Source organism: Elgaria multicarinata, chromosome 5 (genome assembly GCF_023053635.1).
Source record: "Elgaria multicarinata webbii isolate HBS135686 ecotype San Diego chromosome 5, rElgMul1.1.pri, whole genome shotgun sequence".
NCBI classification, from domain to species: Eukaryota; Metazoa; Chordata; class Lepidosauria; order Squamata; family Anguidae; genus Elgaria; species Elgaria multicarinata.
In genome coordinates this window covers 77,733,330-77,754,827 of record NC_086175.1, presented here as the reverse complement: position 1 = coordinate 77,754,827, position 21,498 = coordinate 77,733,330, and the positions used below count along the sequence as shown (strand labels likewise).

General features: G+C 38.1%; 1 protein-coding gene across 4 annotated transcripts in view; it reads left to right on the top strand.

Annotated features, from left to right (window-relative positions):
* Window positions 1-21,498, top strand: part of GABPA (GA binding protein transcription factor subunit alpha) — a 23,595-nt gene extending 2,097 nt beyond the window's left edge. For 2 of the 4 annotated variants that reach the window (XM_063126733.1, XM_063126731.1), the window contains exons 2-10: window positions 780-880; window positions 2,460-2,604; window positions 3,653-3,737; window positions 6,970-7,215; window positions 9,016-9,210; window positions 9,745-9,801; window positions 11,047-11,187; window positions 12,659-12,851; window positions 13,324-16,291. In XM_063126733.1, coding sequence (XP_062982803.1) covers window positions 804-880; window positions 2,460-2,604; window positions 3,653-3,737; window positions 6,970-7,215; window positions 9,016-9,210; window positions 9,745-9,801; window positions 11,047-11,187; window positions 12,659-12,851; window positions 13,324-13,552 — 1,368 coding nt within the window. In that variant the 5' untranslated portion in view covers window positions 780-803 and the 3' untranslated portion in view covers window positions 13,553-16,291. Of the gene's footprint in view, window positions 1-508; window positions 637-779; window positions 881-2,459; window positions 2,605-3,652; window positions 3,738-6,969; window positions 7,216-9,015; window positions 9,211-9,744; window positions 9,802-11,046; window positions 11,188-12,658; window positions 12,852-13,323; window positions 16,292-21,255 lie in introns of those variants that run through there. The other 2 variants (XM_063126734.1, XM_063126732.1) reach the window with 2 other exon arrangements.

The following is a 21,498-nucleotide window of genomic DNA, read 5'->3' as shown; positions in this document are numbered from 1 at the left end:
ACGGGAACCACCATGGATGCCCATTAACCATCTTGCAGAAGATAGTGGACATGGATAGTCTGATCACCTTGAGGAGGTTTTTCTCCCATCACATGATATGTTAACCCATTGTGTACTGTATTTTTGAGCAATCCATGGTGGGTTAGCATGTCATCTGAACAAGCAAATAGCGTACTTTAATTTTTCCCTTTAAATAACAGGTCAAATACTTGTGTATGGGGACAAACAAACAAAAATCAACCTGACATACTTTTTTGTATTGCCTTGCTTGCTAAATGTAAAAAAAAAATAAGCATGCTAAATTAGATCACTCCCTAGGGCATCAGAACAAATTCCAGTAATTTGCACACACAAAAATTCAATTCAAAATTTTCTGACATATCACTATTTCTAAATACATACTTGGAAGTAAGGTCCTGTTTTATTGGTAGAAACTGTCCCAGTTTTAAAAGATAAGATGTCAATTTGACAGCAATATGTTATTGTCTAATGTGGAACCAGGTCTATATGATTGCCAGAGAACCTTTCTGGGAACAACTAAGTCCATGAAAATTGGGTGGGGCATCTACCCTGAGCAGAGCTTGTCCGTCCATGGAAGGCAGATCCTCAGTCCAACCCAATGGAACTTACTTCAAAGTAAGCATGATTAGGATTGTGCCCTAATCATAGAAGTCCCATTAGGCCCAATGGTTCTTATTTCCAAGTAAAGAGTACATGAACCAATAAAGGGTATTTTATGTGGAGCTGAAATTTCTATTTGCATAAATTTTATTTTGCAGTCTACCTTTTGAAATTTTTCAACCATGACTAAAAGAGAAGCAGAAGAACTAATAGAAATTGAAATTGATGGAACTGAGAAACAAGAGTGCACTGAAGAAAGGTATATAAAGGAGTCCATGTATGAATTTATTGCATAGTTGCCGTTTTAATTAAGTAAGGAAAATTAAAATCAATTTACTGTAAATGTCCTTCAGTATATTACGTAGAATGTTTCCATAAACTGCAGGAAGTAGCTGGCTATATATTGGTAACCCAGTGTGTGACTTGGCCCTTGTGGTAGCAAAAATGTTTTACCTGCTGAGGGAAATTCTAGATAAATTGATCGCTAGGCCCCAGTGAATAAGATTTTTCTTTTTTCCATTGTCCTAGTTTATTTATTTGTACTAGTTTATACTGCAACCTCCTCCTCTCTGGCCTCCCCTCATCTCACATCAGTCCGCTGGTCTCTGTCCACCACTCTGCCGCTAAGATCATCTTCCTGGCCCGCCGCTCTGACCATGTCACTCCGCTTCTGAAATCTCTTCATTGGCTCCCAATTCACTCCAGAATCCAATATAAACTTCTCCTGTTGACCTTCAAAGCTTTTCACGGTCTAGCTCCCTCCTATCTCTCCTCTCTCATCTCACACTATTGCCCCGCTCGTGCTCTTCGCTCCTCTGATGCCATGCTTCTTGCCTGCCCAAGGGTCTCTACTTCCCTTGCTCGGCTTCGTCCATTTTCCTCTGCTGCCCCTCATGCCTGGAATGCTCTTCCAGAACACCTGAGAACTACCAACTCAATCACAGCTTTTAAAACACAGCTAAAAACTTTTCTTTTCCCTATAGCTTTTAAACTTTGAGTTTGTTCTGACTCTATACTGTTAGCTTCACCCTTCCCGGTGCCTGTTTACACTTCCCTGTGCCTGTTTGCATTCTCTTTCCCTCCTTATTGTTTGCTACAACTTTATTAGATTGTAAGCCTATGCGGCAGGGTCTTGCTATTTACTGTGTTATCTGTACAGCACCATGTACATCGATGGTGCTATATAAATAAATAATAATAATAATAATTTATTTATTTATTTTATTACATTTATATACCGCCCCACAGCCAAAGCTCTCCCTCATTGCTGATAATCTCTCTTCCACCAACAGGAGCAATAACAAACAATAGAGAAAGTCCTGTCAAACGTGCCTGTTCATTGAACTTCCTCCATATAATACTATGGGGTTTGCACGTAGGTTACTCCACTGGGATAATTTTGCCACTTGACTGGGCCAAAAATTCAAGTCCTGGGAATCCTTCTGAGCTAAAACAATTCTAATTCAGAAGGAGTTTCTCTTCCCCACTCTTGATTATTTACAGTAGTGCAGTAACTAGATGAGTTAGCAGAATCCCAAAATAACATTACAGAGCCTGAGCTTTTCTTAAAAAGATAAAAAGTTTACAGAGTATATGTTTCTACAAACAACAACAGTGCCAGCAAGGTAAGTAAACAAAATATCCCCTTGCCTTGTTCCCATGTATCTCCCTGCTATATTCTAAACAGTGAACTACAGTTTTAAAAACTGTTAATATGAGGCTTTGACCCATTGCTGTGACACCTAGACAGTACTCCAGAAACATTTAATGCTAAAATATTCAAATGATAGTTTTTATTAAAATACAATGGAAGATTCCTTTTAATTTCTTTGTTTCAGCATTGTTGAGCAAACATACACCACTGCAGAATTTGTGAGTCAGGCTATTGATATCAATGAACCAGTTGGAAATCTTAAGAAACTGCTGGAACCAAGACTTCAGTGTTCTTTGGAAGCACATGAAATCTGTCTGCAGGACATTCAGGTAAAGCAAAACCATTATAGTTAGAATCTTTTTATGTGAAGGACAGTGTAAATTGAGTAGAGTTCCTTTGATCTTTTACCTACATTTTTATTAGTGGTTTTATTAATTGGATATATTTATTACTATTGATTGGATGGAATAGATTGCATTAAATGTAGCTGTCTCCAGGGGATGCACATCAGTGAAGAGTAAATCTAACGTGTTAATGTACAACTGTCTTATTTCAGCCATACTGTTTATCTTTTTTCTGTATCATTTAAATCATTTTCTAAGCAACTGGAGCTCTTAAGCGGGTCAGAGTTTTTGAATAACAGGGCAAATCCAAGAAAGTTATTCTAGATAAGAGTTATTTGCCTAAATAGGAAAACAGTGTAAGTTCAGATATGTAAGCAAATATGACAAAACTAAAATATTATAACAAGTAAGCTGACATGCATCAGGTGGTAAATGCTAGAGGGCGTGGAAGGCTGCATAGAGTCTGTACCTACCAGACTATAAGTAAAGCTACTATTTTCCTAAGGATTTTTGAAAATCCAAATAATATTATGGGGAACATATCCATTCACAAATATATATGTAATGTTAATTAATATGTAAATGAGGAGTACAGAAAACATGTCTTTAGGAATATTTACAGAGCGCTTGAGAAGATTAATGATACTGCATGGCATAGGTGCTAATTGTTTTCAACAGATCTTCCAGAATAAATGCTAGTATAGTCTGGTAATCGTAATTTTTGATCTGATGCAATTTTGACATACCAAATGATTATATTAACTATGTTTGGTTGCATTATTGCTATATGACACAGCCATAGGATATCTCTATCAGTCACAAAATATAAATGTGTTCAAAAATATTTTAAGGGTTAATCAGAATGAAGGTAACTTACTTAACACTAAGATAAGAACACACAGATGCATGTGACTTAAAATCAGAGTGTTGCTTGAAAAATGAGAGCCATCTCTAATTTTTATAAAAAGGTTTGCCAGGACTGTTGATTAACAATTGCTCATGTTACAATTTTTCTGAATTTTGTATTTTCAAGCTGGATCCCGACCGTAGTCTCTTTGATCAAGGTGTCAAGACAGATGGAACTGTGCAGCTAAGTGTCCAAGTAATATCAAGACAAGGTAACAAACTAATCATTAGTTATATGATGCTTCTTTATCTGGAGAGGGATATTAAAAAACACATAGGTACTTAATGGCAGTATTGGTATGTAGTCTGTGTTACAAAAGTATGATGTAATAGCTTTTCTGTTATAAATCACTTTAACAATGGATATGCATAAATAGCTTACAACCAAGTAATTGTGTACTTATTATGCAGAGGAGATCTTTATAGTAATAAATATTAGTGAGGGAGGCCAAATGATAAGCCTGGAAATGACTTCCTTTTAATGTTTTGAAGAGCTTGATAGCCAGTTATAGAAGTTTGAGGCTTAAACTTGTATTTAATTATTTTTTAATGTATAGCTGAAAATAAAGCCATAAGATCAAAGCACGTGTTGGGTGTGAGTGTAGACTATCAGATAAAATGGGGGGTTGGTAAACTAGGAAAGTTATTTCATGAAATGTATACCATTATTTAGAATTTTAAATTGTCATTGACACAGTTTTAGAATCAAAATGTTAAAAGTTGCACTTACAAGTCACTTATGAAGCTTTAACCCTCCTACACATAGTGTGTGTGTGTGTTTGTGTGTGTGTGTGTGTGTGTGATATCAGTCTGCTATTAGGGTCCAACAATCCCTTTAGGGTACAATCCTATGCATGTTTAGACAGAAGAAAGCCCTACAGCTCCCATTACGCCAGTCCTTTTACAACTTCATTGGCTGCCAGTCCAGGTCCGGGCCCGATTCAAAGTGCTGGTATTGACATTTAAAGCCCTAAACGGTTTGGGGCCAGGTTATTTGAAGGAACGCCTCCTCCCATATGTACCTGCCTGGACCTTAAGATTATCTACAGGGGCCCTTCTCCATGAGCCCCTGCCAAAGGAAGTGAGGCAGGTGGCTACTAGGAGGAGGGCTTTCTCTGCTGTGGCACCCCGGTTGTGGAATGAGCTCCCCAGAGAGGTCTGCCTGGCGCCTACACTGTACTGCTTTCGTCGTCAGCTGAAGACCTTTTTATTCTCTCAGTATTTTAACACAATTTTAACTTAAATTTAAATTTTAGTGTTCTAAGTCTGTATTTTAATATCAATTTTGCTGCGTGGTTTTATCCTGGTTGTGCTTTTTATACTGTATTTTGTATTTGTGCTTTTAACCTGTTGGTTGTTTTATGATGGTTTTAATTTTTGTGAACCGCCCGGAGAGCTTCGGCTATTGGGCGGTATAAAAATGTAATAAATAAATAAATAAATAAATAACTTCCCAGTCAACCATACTGGCTGGGGAATTCCGGGAATGGTAGAACTTTATTCTGTCTGAGCGTGCATAGAATTGCACCCTTAAAATACTAGCTTGGATATAAAGATAAGATAGATTTCAAAATGATTCCAGTTTAACATAAAAAAGATATTATTCAAAAAATGCAATCTAACATTAAAACTATACGATTCATTGGACCTTGCAATGTTAACATTGTGCTCATCACTGAATTCCAATAATTCAGTTTGAGTTTTCTTCCATCAGAAGTCTTCCAAACTCCTGTAAAGAAATCTGTTGTCAAAAAAAGTATATACACAGAGCGAGCAGCATGTGTTGAGCAACTGTGAGTCTCTAGCAGTGTAGAGCTGAATATATATTTTGTTATTATTAGGGACAAACAAGCCTATGACATGCAATTGGCAAAATACAATCCACTTATCCTCGTTGGGCTATTAGGGGCCCTTGGAGGAGAAAGCAGAAGAGAAGGCAAAACAGAAACCTGAATTACCTACGTGAAATTCTGAGCTCATAGTAAATAATGGCAAGAGTCCAAGTGTATCTCAATAGCTTAAAGGTTTTTCCGCTCAATGAAACATTATAATTAAGAAATCATTGTTGCATGTTTGCCCTATGAGAGTGTTAAGTCCTGTGTCAAGATAAAGCAAACTTGGAACAGAATGAACTCCTAATGAACTCCTTGGTTCCAGTGGATCCCTGCAGTGGTCAGTATCCAGTCTTGTCATTCTGCTAGCCCAAATGACATTGTACTAGTGGAAACTAGGTTCCGAAGTATGCACAAGAGTAGAATTCAACTAAAGTTATGTTTGCGCAACCAATTGTGCTTGTGCAAGCAGTGGTGCTTTATGCTTTTAAATGCAACTGCTTGTACAATGGAAAGATTCGCCAGAGCTCTGTTAACACTATTTGAGTTTGCAGACTGGCACCACTGGGATACTGCCTAGTGTTTTGTATTTTTGTGTGTTTGTTCTATTTTGTTTTATATGTACAGGAGTGTGTGTGTGTGTGTGTAGGGGGAGCATTCCAAAACCAGAAAAAACTCTAGTCCAGTTGTCTTGAAATGGTGTAACCCCAAAACAGAATTTATGATATACGGAGAATGCTAAGTTACTAACCCTACTTTATTTTGAAAGTTGATGAGGATAGAACAACTCCAACTAATTGAGACACTTGCTAGCGTCGCATTTCCTTTAATTTCAATGGAGGCAAATTGAACAATATTAATTTAAACAGTTTTTATCTGCTGGTCTATGACTAATACAATCTTTCGATTTGAAACAATTTTTAAACAAGGATGGGGCGGCAGGGGACGATGGCGACAGTTGATCTCATAGTTGTTGAAGTGCTTATGGAGCTGAAGTAGTTCAGAGTTTTTTTTACAATTATTTCAAACATCTGCTGGAGTCCACAGCAACCCCATTAGCTTAGAGTTAAGATAACTTTGGAGAGGACTATGAAATGAAATGGTTTGCTTATTGGTTAACATAAAAATACTGTTCGTAAAGAAACAAATAACCTTAATGATTGTGGAGGATCAAATAAAGGCCAATTGCTTTTTTGAGGACTGTATAATGAACTTTTTATGAGAATGGCATGAGAACAGATATTCTTTTTAATCATCTTGAGTTGGATCCAGTTTTAAGTGTGAGCAGCTGGGCTGGGAGAAGTAGGTCTCTCTGTCCTGTCCTTCCCACAACAATTCCTGCAGGTCCCTGAAAATGCTGCACAGAGTCAAGAAACCCTGCTCACTGGAGTGAGCTGAGGGGTGGGTGGGTGGAAGGAGGATTCCCCAAAATCAGGCAGAGGGAACCTCCACGTGCAGAGTCTTTTTCTCGCAGGAGGCACATCTTCGATCTGACCCCTTGTTCGGTATATTATATTGAATTAGGGTAGAACAGTTGAACAGTGTTTCATTTTTTGTCAATTGCCATTTTTTGTGAGTCCTTTGCTCATTCATATTCCCTTTCTGTGTACAGGAATCGAACCAAAGTTAAACATCCTTGAAATTGTAAAGCCGGTGGAAACTGTTGAGGTAGTGATAGACCCAGATGCCCACCACACTGAAACTGAGGCACACCTTGTGGAGGAAGCTCAAGTGATAACGCTGGATGGAACAAAACATATTACCACCATATCTGATGAAACATCTGAACAAGTAACTCGGTGGGCTGCAGCACTAGAAGGCTACCGTAAAGAACAAGAACGCTTAGGAATACCCTATGGTAAGCCTTTATATACAGTGGCACACATACATAATCCTGGTCCCCCCTTCCCAGTTGCAAAAGTTCTGAGATGTCTAGGTTTGTAGTTTGTAATTTTTTAAAGACGAATATAGGTAGGTAGAATGTGCATTCACTTTCAGTTGTCTATAACAAGGAAATAGCTTATGAGAGAGATGTAAAGACACTCTAAACCACATATGCTGAGATTGGCATTTTCTCCTGGGGAGTTTCTGGTGCATTTCCATGTAACACTATGAGGGGTGAACTAGACCACTACAATACGATTATTTTCAAACTGTCAAATTGCCATAGATAAGCAGTTTTTCAGATAAACATTTAATAAATTTTCAAGGGAAATTGAAATTGTATTAACTACTATTTTTGTTGGTTTGTCAGAGTAATGACCAAAGTATTGGCATTGATGTTATGAGGGTTTCGGAAATCTATGTTATGAGATCTTCAGAAATCTCTTACATTAAGTTCAGGTCTGATACCAAATATTTCTAGATTTATTAATCACTCTATAGGATGTGAGAAAATCAATTGAAGAAAATTTAGTACAATAGTAATACAAATGGCAAAATAAGCATTTAACACGAAGTAGCTGGACAGCTACTTAGAGAGAGACACTACATGCTTTGCATACAGAATGTCTAGGTTCAGTTCCAGTATCTCTTGAAAAAGGATACTGGGTAGAATTACTTGAAAACGCCCCTTCCTGAGGCATTGGAATGTTACTACCAATCAGAGTAGCTGGACCATGGGCTAGATGGATCATTGTTCTAATTCAGTGGCCTGATTTGGATGTAACGCTAAATAATTGCTTGGAGTTATGGGGATGATAACACTCCCCTTCCCTCTTTCATGCCTGAGGGGAGAGAATTTAATGCTTCTGCTCAAAGTTTTGAACAAACTATAGTTTTCCAATACATCTGAATTTAGTATGCTGTGGTTTGTCTGCCCGCAGTTAGTTCAGACAAACAAGGATCAAATCATGGCTTCAGATCTTGGTGTGTTGACTAGCTGGTTAGAGCAAACCACATTTACCCATATCCAGATGTAAAAGGCTTGGTTTGGTCAAAACTAAGTCCAGAACCTTTACACCTCCACCTCTGGCATAATACAGTGATGGAAAGGGAAGGATGCAATTCTGAAGTTTGGCCTTATTAATCCTCATCAAAGCAAACCATGAATTATTGTGATGTTTTACAATGCAGCTTCATAAATTAATATTGTTTAACTTCAAGAATGGTGTAGTCATTGGTTTTGGAGAAAAGACTACCTTATAGTCATGAGTTAACTACTATCTATTAAATCCAATATTGTAACAACTATGGATTAAATCCAACGGCAGAATTTTCCCTTCCCCTCTAGCCCCACTCACATCTGTGAAATCTGCTCTGGAGGGTCTCCAAACTTTCTGGAGCATATTTTAGGCACGCACAGGGGGATAGAGAATCCTTTCCGCCAACAGATGCCAATTTGTTGGCAGACACCTTTGGATTCACCCAACTTCCATAAAAATGTTTATCATGATTAAGCTATTTTCTAATAGCGTGTTATTGAAGCTGTTGTTAAATAAGGATCTGAAAGTAATTATGAATTACGATTTTAATAGATGATATATCGGAATTGATTGTTCTGTTATAATTGCTTCAGCCACATGAAGTTGGCATCTGTCAAGATTTTTATGCATCTTGTTACGTAGAGGAATGTTTTGTTAATTGTGCGTTGAAGATAGTATAACAGCCAGTTGCGATATTGGGGAAAAAAACTTAGGATGTTTCTCTTCTTTCCTAGACCCAGTACAGTGGTCAACTGACCAGGTGCTGCACTGGGTCGTATGGGTAATGAAGGAGTTCAGCATGACAGACATAGACCTCAATACTCTTAGCATTCCTGGGAGAGACCTGTGCAGCCTCATCCAAGAGGATTTTTTTCAGAGGGTCCCTCGGGGAGAAATCCTTTGGAGCCACCTGGAACTTCTTCGAAAATGTATGTGAGTTTTCTCAACAAATATATTAATTTTGCAGTCAGTGTTACTTGAAATGCTACTGACACTTTGGGGTCCGAAATACACACCACTATGACAAACTTTAAGGGTTCTATATGTATCAGTTTCTAGCCTTTCATAAGTTAAATACTGTTGTAGATTTAAGCTTAGAATCATATGAAAAGATGCTAATAATTCAAAGCAAAATTTGTATTTGTAATGACTTGTATTTAAAAAAATGTTAAGGCAAAAGAAGGCATTTACAGAAAATCACCGGATATTAAAACAACATAAGGCACAGAATTGCCTATTAAGTTAATAACCTTATGGATATGTAGAGATATGAATGAGCAAATCCATCTCATTGTCCAATCCCCTTCCTCCCCCATGCATGACATTTATACTTGTAAATATGTATCTAATTTTAATAATTAGATAAAATTGACACTTTTTATTTACTCATTTTTAAATAGAAATGTCACTAAAGTTTAGTTATGGCAATCATTTTGAAATAACTTGTTTCTTATATATTGCAGATGTGTTAGCTAGCCAAGAACACTCTGGAGAAATAGCAACAGTTACTATTGATCAACGTAAGTTGTCATTCCATGAATTTTTTATTAAGAAAAAGTATTTTCAAAAGTCATGCATTAGGCCCTCTAAAAACAAAAAAACCACCCACCCACTCCAAAACTTGAAATTTTAAGATGAGCTTTGAGCTTTTTAAAGATGGTATTGAATTGAAATTATATTTGTTTCAAAGGAAGCATTCACAGTGGCATTTTACTTCTACTGCTGTGGGACTTGTGCTTGACCAACAGTAATTTAATATTAAATTATTACTAGATGTTCTAGCAGCAGATTACTGGAATTTCCTGCATGACTCTTGAAAAAGATAGTGCAAACTATTTGGGAATAGAGAGCAATTACTAACTTCTGTCCTCCTTGGAGGACTACCATGGACCTATGCATATGCAGCTCCACATAATTTCATAAGCTAATGCAAACTCAGTAATTACTCAGAGATGGGTTTCTAATGTTATACAGCCCAACTGAGGGCATGGCTAGATGGGGCAATATGCCAGGGATTGCCCCTGTGCGTCCACATGACGCACAGGGCATCCTGGGAGCAGGGAGGGATGATTCCTCCCTTTCCCTGGGATATTGCCCTTCATATGCCTCAGAGGAGCTGGGGCATGCGAAGGACAAGTAGGCGAACTGGTTGGGAGAGGCATGAAGGGGGAAAGGGCATCCCAGTGCCAGCTGACTGCCAGTTCGCAATAATTCATGGCAGCAATTGGAGAGTGGGAGGTCTGCCTACAGCTGCGAAGGAGCCAGTTGGGTTAGAGCACCATTGTTGCCTGTTTTCGCGATGGCAGCCGCCATGGATTTCAGCCCGCGGTGGCTCCTGGGATACTACTGGAAGGACTAAGGGAGGGGAGGAAGCGGGGAGAAGGGCAGGGGCTCTGTCACTCAAGTGACGCGTTGACTAACAGTCCACTCTACGTGAGCCTCAACCGCACCACGGGTGCATGGCAACATGTCATGTGGGGAGTAGCCCCTCAATGGCCATTCATGGAGTTGGCTGTTCCCCCAAAGTTGACTAAAGTGCCGTCGGAATGCAGCCATAGTGTAAACCTGCCAGCATTTGTAATTTTTATTGCATGCTGTTTTTGTTTTTTTAACTACAGTGCTTCAAGGAGAACATGATTATATTGCACAGCAAATGTTTGTAACATCTTGGGAGGTCCTGTATTATAGTCTGAAATAACAATGTCTGCACGGTGGTTCTGTCACCCATTTACAATTTTGTTCTATAATATTTTCTTCTCTTCTAGCTGTGCAAATTATTCCAGCTTCTGTACAGCCTTCTACTCCAACCACCATTAAAGTCATAAACAGTAGTGCAAAGACAGCAAAAGTGCAGAGAGCACCAAGGATTTCAGGAGAAGATAGAAGTTCACCTGGTAACAGAACAGGTACTTTATCAGAAACCAAGAGCTTATACATATTCATGCACTAAATACTCGATTCCATTTGAACAATTGTAAAGTTTGTATATGTCTTAGAAAATCAGAAAAAGGAGAGTTTTCTTTCAATGGTAACAAATAATGCTTCCCTACAGGAAGTGAGGGAACTAAAGTTACCTTGAGGGTGAAATGGCAACTCTGACATTACTTAGAGGGTGGGGAGCACGAAGCAAGCCACCAGGCTTTTCTGAAAAAATGCAAAATTGAGAAGTATTCATTTTTTATTGTGCAGTATTATGTAAAGACAACTTACATTTATAGTCTGCTTTAAATTATTACTGTTCTTTCATTTTGAACATTTCTCAGTGCTGTCTCAGCTGAAGGAATTAAATATCTCATTTTCTCCATTAATGAATGAATTAATTTGTATCACTTATATACTGCTAAATATAATAAAATCCCTTGGTGGTTCACAAGAAATATTAAGACTACGTTTAAAATACAATATTTAAAACCCAATATTAAAAATACTTCCAGTTATAGAAACAGTAAGATGGAGAAGCATGATTAATGTAATTACAGCCCAGGGAAAGCTTGGGTGAACAAGTGTGTTTTCAGGGGGCGTTTAAAAGGTGCCACATTTTCTGCCGCCTGAGTTGCACAAGGGAGGGTTTTCCCTAGGGTGGGTGCCACAATAAAATATAAAGCCAATACATTTTACCATCACCTCCAGTGTTTTGAATATTTTATTTTATTTTGCTAATTTAATTTATTTCAGTTTCTAGTATCATGGTTTCAGAAAGTGTGACTTACATTTTATCTGCCAACTATGAAATTGGTTTTGAGATTGAGATAGATTATTTTATGAAACAGGGACTTAAAGTGGGCATCTAAGAGAATTCTTCAATACTAAGACTGCAATCCTAAGCATATTTGCTCAAAATTCAACAGGACCTCCAAATAAACTTTATATTTGGTGCATGTTTGTTAAGAATTTTCTTAATCCATATGTACCTCAAAAGGGTAGATTTTTATAGTGTTAGGACTTAGATGCTGCTAGTGAATAAACATGAACAATTTTATTAAGGGAACTTTTTAATATAGCATTGGGATGCAGATTCACCAGTACTATTGATTACAGTTTTTCTTTAGATTCATCTTTTTATACTAGCAATAAGGAAATTTTCACATTAATGACATTTTTTCATTGAGTTGCCATATGTTGCACATATTTTATGCTTGACTTTTAACCTAAAGGATTTTGATCACTGGAAAGTATGTTTGCTTCTTTGTGGCATTCTAGTTGTTCCTAATAAAGGTATTCTGTTGTTATATTTGGATTTTTTGTTGTAAGAAATCAACACAGCTACATGCATCTTTTTTTCTTAGTATTTTTGTTTTACTAATCTACTGCACACATTGGACTTATGGTTAGACTAAAAACTTTTTGTTTGCATTTCAATCGCTTCCTTCTCAATAGGAAACAATGGCCAGATCCAGTTATGGCAGTTTTTACTTGAGCTTCTGACTGATAAAGATGCTCGAGACTGCATTTCATGGGTTGGCGATGAAGGAGAGTTCAAACTAAACCAACCAGAGCTAGTTGCACAGAAGTGGGGACAGCGTAAAAATAAGCCTACTATGAACTATGAGAAACTCAGTCGTGCTTTACGGTAAGTTAAGAATTTATTTATTTATTTATTTGAAATATTTGTATCCAGCCCTATATCATTAAGATTTCAAGGTGGCATATTACTAATAATAGTAATTATTAGTTACTATTCCTGCATTGAGCAGGGGGTTGGACTCGATGGCCTTGTAGGCCCCTTCCAACTCTGCTATTCTGATTCTATTAGGCACAGGTTTGTCAGAGGGAGGGATTTAAGCAAAGCTCAAGTCTCAGCAGAATGGCTAGCATCCAGGGTTGTGCAAAAAGATTTCCCTTCCTTTCCTTCCTGTTGTCCCACCGCCCCTCAAATCTAAAGTGCACCTAATGCTCAAGCAGATTGGGGAGGAGGGAGAATTCACCTGTTCCATTAGTGGCCAGACACCAATAGATTTCACCCAATATGTTCATGACATAACATTCTTCTCAACGTCAGTCAGCTTCAGTTACTTTTTGTTTTTCTTTCTTGCTCAATGAAGGTATTACTATGATGGGGACATGATCTGCAAAGTTCAAGGAAAGAGGTTTGTATACAAGTTTGTCTGTGACTTGAAGACTCTCATTGGGTATAGTGCCGCAGAGTTGAATCGATTAGTCACAGAGTGTGAACAAAAGAAACTGGCAAAGATGCAGCTCCATGGCATTGCACAACCGGTCACAGCAGTCGCACTGGCTACAGCATCTCTGCAAACAGAAAAAGATAACTAAGTACTAGGACCTAAGAGCTTGGAAGCATGAGGCCTTTATTGTATGCTGAGCAGTTTCTGGTCTTAAAACGGGAGCTACTTCTGTTCCTTGGCAGTACAATATGATGCATGGTTTTTCTACAGAGAACTAAGGCTCCCAGAAATTTGGATCTTTTTCACTTAAAGGTATATATTTCATGTATGTTAAGGGCACTCCACAGATTCTTCAACGTGAAGACAAACCTCTTGTGGAAAGTAGTCTGGAATTGGTAAGAAAACCTAATATTGGTTGGTGCCATGTCATTGCCCTCCTGATGATTTTTCAAGCATTTTAAGAAAGTGAAGCATTTACACAGCATAAACCAGTCAATATTTTGAGTTTATTTCTCTGCACTTCTGTTCTTAAGCTACCAGATAGAATGTAATATATTTCTACAGATAGAGCAGCTTCTGTTAACCATGCTCATTATTATGTAAGCATGCCAAGCTGCAAGAAACACACTGAAAAGTACCATGCTCCTAAGGTGATTTCTCTGTTCAATAGCAAAAGAAGTGTAATATAGGCAAAACTGAAGATCACTGCTGAAGAGAGAGATCCAAGTCTAAGTCCAGCAAGATCAAAAACCAATTATGAGTTTTTTGATATAACATGTAGATAAAGTGTGAATTTAAGGAAAAGTACTATCTTGAGAGACCTTGCTAAACTTAATATCTGGAACAAAAAGATTTTCCATGTTTTTCATGTTAAGGAGATTAAAAACTTGAAATGTTTGTCTCTCATCCAAAGAATAGGTTTTTGCTTTGTTCTAATCTACATTGCAGAGTATATCAGCTGATTCTGCTTATACTTGCACTGTAGTTGACTTTGAACTGAAGACTTAAGTTAATCACAGAGAAAAGCCCCTTCCTGTTGAGGAACAAAATGTAATTGCAGCTTAATTGATAAGAAATGAAGTTTGACTTCCCTATGTTATATAGTCTAATGTATTAAAATAAAGACAAATGCAGTTTCTTTCTTTAAATTGCTTGCTTTCCAAGTGCTTATTTTGGTGCTGTGGAAATAAAAGGGTGTGTATTATTCAGACTAAACAAGACATAGTTCAGTAATTTGATAATTTAAACTGATTTCCAGTTTAAATCCAGAGGTGCTTGGAACTTTACTTGGAACTGCATTTTCTCCATTAGGATCTTTATTCTCTTTAAAGCTTGGAAAGCACATTCAGGAATATGTGTTTGCTTTTTCTTCACCTTCCACTTATGTGGTGTAAATACATTCTGGTTGTGTGCAGGTTTCTCATTGAATCATCATAACTAACAGAACAAGCATATTAGAAGTTGTTACACTTAACAATTCACAAACATGCAGATGTTAAACAGGATCTTCATTCTTTATGAGCAAATCTTTCAAGAGTTGAGCATCAGGCTTAGAGTAATAAGTACTGAACATAAAATGTGGGAACATTAGACTACAGCTTTATTTACATTAAGGACTCTACTGATTTCCAAGGTCCTATCTATACTTATTAGTTTTCAGTCAACTTGGAAAAATTAGAGGAATATATTGTGGTATTTAAATATCATTTTAGGTAAAGTATTTAGCATCAATTTTTGTGAACCGCCCAGAGAGCTTCGGCTATTGGGCGGTATAGAAATGCAATAATTAATTAATTAATTAATTTTGGGTGTCAGTTCTGCGGCCAGTTAAGTCCATTTTCTCTAGAACACAGGATTGCAATGTTAGCTTGACTACCATTTCATGCTATTCTTCAAACTGGTTGAGAATACTTTTTCTCTCCAAGTCTGAAGGATAATTATGATAAAAGAAAAGCCCACTTGAATTGTACAAGAATTTAAATTCTATGCATAGCAGGAGCCTTTAGTCTATAGCAAAAGGGCAGAGTGGTGGCAGATAAAAGTATGTGCCTGAAAAGATGGATTTCAGTATTGCTTGTGCAGTGCTAAGGAGGACAAGCAACATAACTCAAATTATTGGTTCATATTTATCTCTTTTAGATGTGTTTTGAAATGTACCAGGCATCTAACATCTCCTTATAGTCTGTAAATCCTGAGGCAGACTAGAGGGATCACAAATTACATGTATTAATGCTATCATAGGTATAATCTCAGCTATGCACATAATAGAATAAGCCATATTAGGGAACATGGCACATGGCCTTTCTTTTATATATACATTGGATCTGTTTTCTGAATTTTAAATTTTCATTGTGTTTCCTTTGTAAGTTTGCTGCACTTGTAATAGTTTTCCCATTTATAGAGTTCTGATGTGTTTTAAAAACGTTGGGTTAGATCTAGAAATAGTAATACTTAGTAGACCCAATGAAATCAATGGGAGAAGTTAGTCAAGACTAACTTAAATTCCAATACATTTCAATTGATCTACTCTAAATAAGACTGTTTCTGGATCTAGCCCCTGACACATTTGTCAGATTTCTTGGGGACAATCTGTGACAAATTTGAAGTCTTCAGTTAGAGGGTATGCATTATTGTATGTCAAATGGCATTGTGTGGCTGTCAGAAGAAAAATATAGATGGTATATTCCCAAATTTTTGTAAAATGGAGGGGTTTTGCATACATTTTTACTCTTTAAGGACACATACTCTGCTAATTATGTATTTCTCTTTGCGTTAAATTTTTTGGTAATTTTACATGAAACAATTATTTTCTATTTTTACTCTAAAATATTTGTGCATAAAATTGTCAATATAGTAAAGTAAGAAAATAAAATTTTACACAGCAAAATGGGCTTCTGTACATTTTGAAAGATACTATATAGAACTTTTTAAAGAGTTAGTAATGTTAGTTCATGTAAATATTAGGGGTATGCACTCCACCCTGGAATTATCTGGTAACCGCAAACATCCGCAGAGTGTTCGATCTTCCAGAGTAGAGATTGGCCACTTCCAAACCCATCGAATAATCTCAGAGTGGAGATGCACCCAATTGGTGCTTCTAAAGTCTCTGTAAATTTGACCGTTTTGTGTTTGTGTATGGTGTGTGTGTAATTGAAATCCTGCCAATAAGGAACATGGGGTGATGGGGTGGGGCAGTTTTGATAATTGATATGTTATTGACATTTTTAGCTAACAAATTAGGAATTGCCACAGCGCTGTCCATGACCGTGTTCTGTTCTCCTCCAGTCGCCGTGTTCGGGGGAGGGAATTTTCTCACACTCCTTGGTTCCACACGCTCATTGCTGTTCTTGGTTTTGCGGTGTTCATGTGGGTCAGAGAGAGAGAGAGATTCTTTTATCTTTGCACACACAGTGCAGAGTGAGATGGGGGCATTTGTTTGCAAAGTGAGATTTAGGGAGGCGGGGAGAGAAATCTACGAGATCTCGAGATGACTCTTTCTTTACAGAGAGAGAAGGAGAGAGAGAGGGGGACCTGTTCCACCCATGTGCCTGCCTTTTCTGTTAAAGCTTTTTCCTCTGGTGTGCCTGCCCATCCCACCTTGCATGGCTGGGCTGCATCATCATCAACGTTGTTGTTGTTGTTGTTGTTGTTGTTGTTGTTGTTATTATTTCCATTTCCCCTTAACAGTTTGGTGTCCTGTAGTTCTCCTTCCTCAGAGTTAAGCCTTCCCAGCAGCACTTGGCTTCAAAGTTACAAGTGTCTTCTTCTTGTACTTGTATGTTTGTGTGTTTTAGGGTTGTGCAGTGCACACAAGCAGTACAAAATTAATAAAGCACACTTTGATAACATTCCATCATGAGCTGTGGGAAACACTGACTGCTGCTGCTGTGCTGGTTCTGGCCATGCAAGGAGAGGGAGGGCAGGGCTGGTCGGTTGGTTACGCCTTTCTGCTTGGACTCATAGAAGTCAGCCACAGTGTGAAAGTGCTGCTGGGCTGGCATCGTCAGTGAGCAAGCTTCTACACCAGAGTCAGGCAGGCTGTTTACTTCTCAGTTAAACTATTACTCCTATTGGCTGGTTGGGCTTCCAGTGCAGGGGGGAGGGTTCATCCTCCTCCCCCCATGTAGCCTCTTATGGGAAAGCTGTTGTTGTTGCCTTGACTTGACTCACTCCAATGTGTCCAATCGACAGTGGGGGAGGGGTGCCTCCTCCTCGTCCTGCAAGCCTCCTGTCCTCTCTGAGGTTGGGCAAGCTGTGTGCTTCTGTTGTGGCATTTATTAATGTATTTACTTACTTATTATTGTGCTAAGTGCTTTCCTGCTGCTTCGTTTCCCTCTCCCCACGAGAGGTGCCTGAGAGAGGACATTTGAGTTCAGACTTTAAAAAAATTCCTATAAATCAGTGAATACAGGGATCTGCTCTAAAATTGGCATGCCTAAAGCCCTCTTTAAAAGTTGTCACAGTGCCAATTTTCATTTGTTTATTTTTAAAACTGAGGGAGCTGTAAGCATTTCTGTTAATACCGGTTACCCAAAAATGGAACGGTTCTTCGACGGGTATATTGACGAGGCGGAGAGAGGGACCCGCTCCGGAAATCGGGACAGAGAAACATCTCTACGGAAGTCCAGATTGAATGTCAAGGCGAAGACCCACTTTGCACACCTCTAGTAAATATGTAGCAAAATGTGAAATTACACAAATTGGAAAAAAAATACTGTCATGTTTTATTCCAGCATTTACGCAGTTTTGTCTTTAAAGTAATTAAGAGAGCAATGCTAGTGTGGGTGTGCACACCCCTCCCCCCAAAGGCCTGCTAGAGTGGGGTGGAGAGAGGCTCTGCTTGCAGGGGCGGGGAAGTGCATCTACCCTGCGGGCCTCCAGTACACCCATGGAGATCTCTACCAGGTGCAAGAGTAGCACCAGTGGTAGGGCCTGATCAGAGGCACAATAGAGGTGCCTTGAATCTGTTATATCCCAAAACAACCCTCACTGTTCCAACATGCCCCAAATTGGGCTCCAAACTTTCTCTTCTGTTGTTTTCAATGGGAGGGATAATTATTATTATTTTAAAAAAGGCAAAGATCTGGCAGAAAAACAAACCACCACCACTTATTTCTCTGGTTGGAGCAAGGCACCAGGGCTCTGGAACTGGTGGGTTATCTGCCACAGAACTCCCCCTACCCCAAACTTGAAAGGATTACTCTAGGTTCTTAGTGCAATCCTGAACACATTTACTAGGGAATAAGCCTCTCTGAGGCTAAGTATTAATGAACTACATTTACCTTACACAGAAAAGTCACAATAGTTGGTGGTGATTAAATTATAGTATATATTTAAAGTAATACTGTGTAACCTTTGCTACATGTCAAAGGCACCCAGTGGAGGACCAGTTTAGAAAGGGATGGTTTTATGGATGACCGTCTCAGTTAAACATTTGTTAAGTACATGGTTTTTCTTCAAATTTGTGAGGAGTTTTAAGAAACATTTGAATTTTTGATTAGACGTTATCAGTATATTTGATAATGTCTTATCTCTGAAAGGGAAATCTTGAAATGCAAATGTAAAATAGTTTGATCAAGACATGTGAAAGCCAGGCTGAGAGTCTGCTGAAAGATATTAACAAGGTCTCCAGGGTGAATTTACTAATTATTATTTTTTCTTAAAAGGAAAAACAAACAAAACCCCCTATTACAACAAGAGCAAGTCGCAAGCCAGAAACGTCAATGCAAGGGTTCAGTATGTGATCTGAAGAAGAATTATGCTACACTAATGAGGTTCAAACTTTCATGTGGAAGCTTCTGATTTCCAAGAAGTGGAAGGCAATGCAGCTACATTCAAAATACAGTGTAGATTGCACCACTGTCAGTACATTGCCTGTCTTTCTCAAGCAGATGGCATAAGTTTCTAAAACGGTGTCTCCTAACCTTGCTTTTCTTGCCTTTTTTATATCTCTGGCAATTCTGGAATAATGAATTCTGGGATAGTACATAAGATTCAAACCAGTTGCTCTTTATTCAGGCATGCATCAGTGGTGTTGAAGGGACACAACAGAATACTGGTTGCATAACATTGCCTTACGGTACCAGACAAAAGGCAAACCATTGTCCGTTGAAATGGTGTATGAATCAGTCCTAACTATGCAAATGGATCCTAAGGCCTTTTCCTATCTCTTCTCTCCTCCAGCTCAATCTGAAATCTTCATCTTGGGTGCCTGTACATTACTACCTATTTCACAAAAATGTCTTCCACGCTTTCTTAGCTCAGCCTGTAGTTTGGGCAGGTTTTCTCCAGCCCCACACATTTTAATTTTCTTTCTGTTACCATTGAATTATTTGGTGGCAGAATGTGGCCATTTTGCTAATCAACATGGATATTATTTTTTGCTTTGAATTACATATTTTTGTCCCTATATATTTGTCAATATATTTTCACTCTTAATAGCTCTGTTTTATGAACTTGTTCCTGGGTTGCTGGTTTTGGGCTTGTAAATAAAATTGTCAGTTCCTTCTCTTAAAATTTATAGTGTTAATCGTTATGAGGCAAACTTTGAAAGTAAGTTCAACATAAATCCTAGAGTCTTACTTCAACTGAGAATAAGCAAATTTTGATTTTACAAGTGTCTTACAGTTTTTGAGGTCGCCTGCTTTTAGGAAATCGTACCATTGGTTTTGCATTTTATATTGTATACATAAGATGTTTTGTGTTGTTGGCTGAAAGGTGTGTAACCCTCCCATGGTTGTCAGTGGGAGGTGTCAACTTCTAATACTGATCTTGTCACATAAAAGGAAAAGAGCTTCAGAATAATAAATAAATGTGCAGTTGCATTACATGAAATGAAAGAACATATGATGTGCTTGGCGAGCAATGCCTATTGCTTATCTGCTATTTTCAGTGTATCAGACAGTTTCATTTCCAGTTGACAATGGAGTATCCGTATTGCTTCAGAATTCTGGTGTATTAATGGAAGCACTTCTCTTTCATTTTCAGAGGCTCTGAATACATATTTAATTATGTAGTTCTTCCTTTGATTGTGATTACCAAAATAATTTTAGGAGTTGTAAAATACCGTCTCCCTAATTTGCATAATCTTTCTAAATGTCTTTCTCTTTGGAGATAATGGCTTTTTTCCTCAACTGGTTTCAGTTGCATGAATTGCAAAAAAATAATAAAAATGTATTCCATTGTGCTAACATGTATATTAGGGTTGTAATTAAGAGGCAGTAAAACCCACAAGAGAGGATTGAAAATCCCCTGGTTTTATATTCTGTTTGTCTCTACAGAGAACCATAATTCTTTGGCCATCTGAATTAGTTACTCGCAGTTCAGTTACTATAAAATTGGGGGTCCTGCAGGGAGCTAATTCTGTAGTCAGCAGCAACAGTGCCTAACAAGCAGTGGTTCATAGCGAAGCTGAACCAAAATAGTTATTTGCAGAGATAAAAAGAATTGGGAAAGAAAGTTTCATTTTCAGAGTAGAACCAATAAATCTGATGTTCGATTTCTTCATCGTTTTATGTACTACCTTTACAGGTAATGTCCTTTTCTCTCCAGTTCACGCATATCTCCAAAAACATTTCACTTAATACTTTGTACATAAAAAGAGCCCATCTTAGATTTTCTGGAAGCTGCCTTTTAGAGCAGCAGAAACCAAAGCCAAGGCATAACCTCTGTCCTTGCTTTATTATTTTACTGTATCACTAGTTCTTTTCCTGTCCTTCAGCATGGAAAACCTCATAGGGGTTGTGTTTAAAAGCAGCAGGATAAAATAATAGACTGTGGGCACAGCTCTGCACAGCAGCAGGATATTTGAACAATTTTGTTGTTGTTAAGCATCTTGCAATTTTCTTTCAGATTTGATGAAACCAGGCAGCTGCCTCAGCAGCAGAGCCGAGGGATCCAGTCTATTAGCAATTGGCTGAGTTACAGGTAGAGAGACTCACCCCAAAAAGCTGGAGGTGAAAACTGGCCAGTCGCATAGATTTCTGCTTCATCCCTGAGCAAAAGACAACTAAATTCCAAATATGAAGTCTGAACTTGGCTCTTTCCTCTGTGAAATCTTATATCTTACATGCTTGTTTCTGACAAGGGATTACA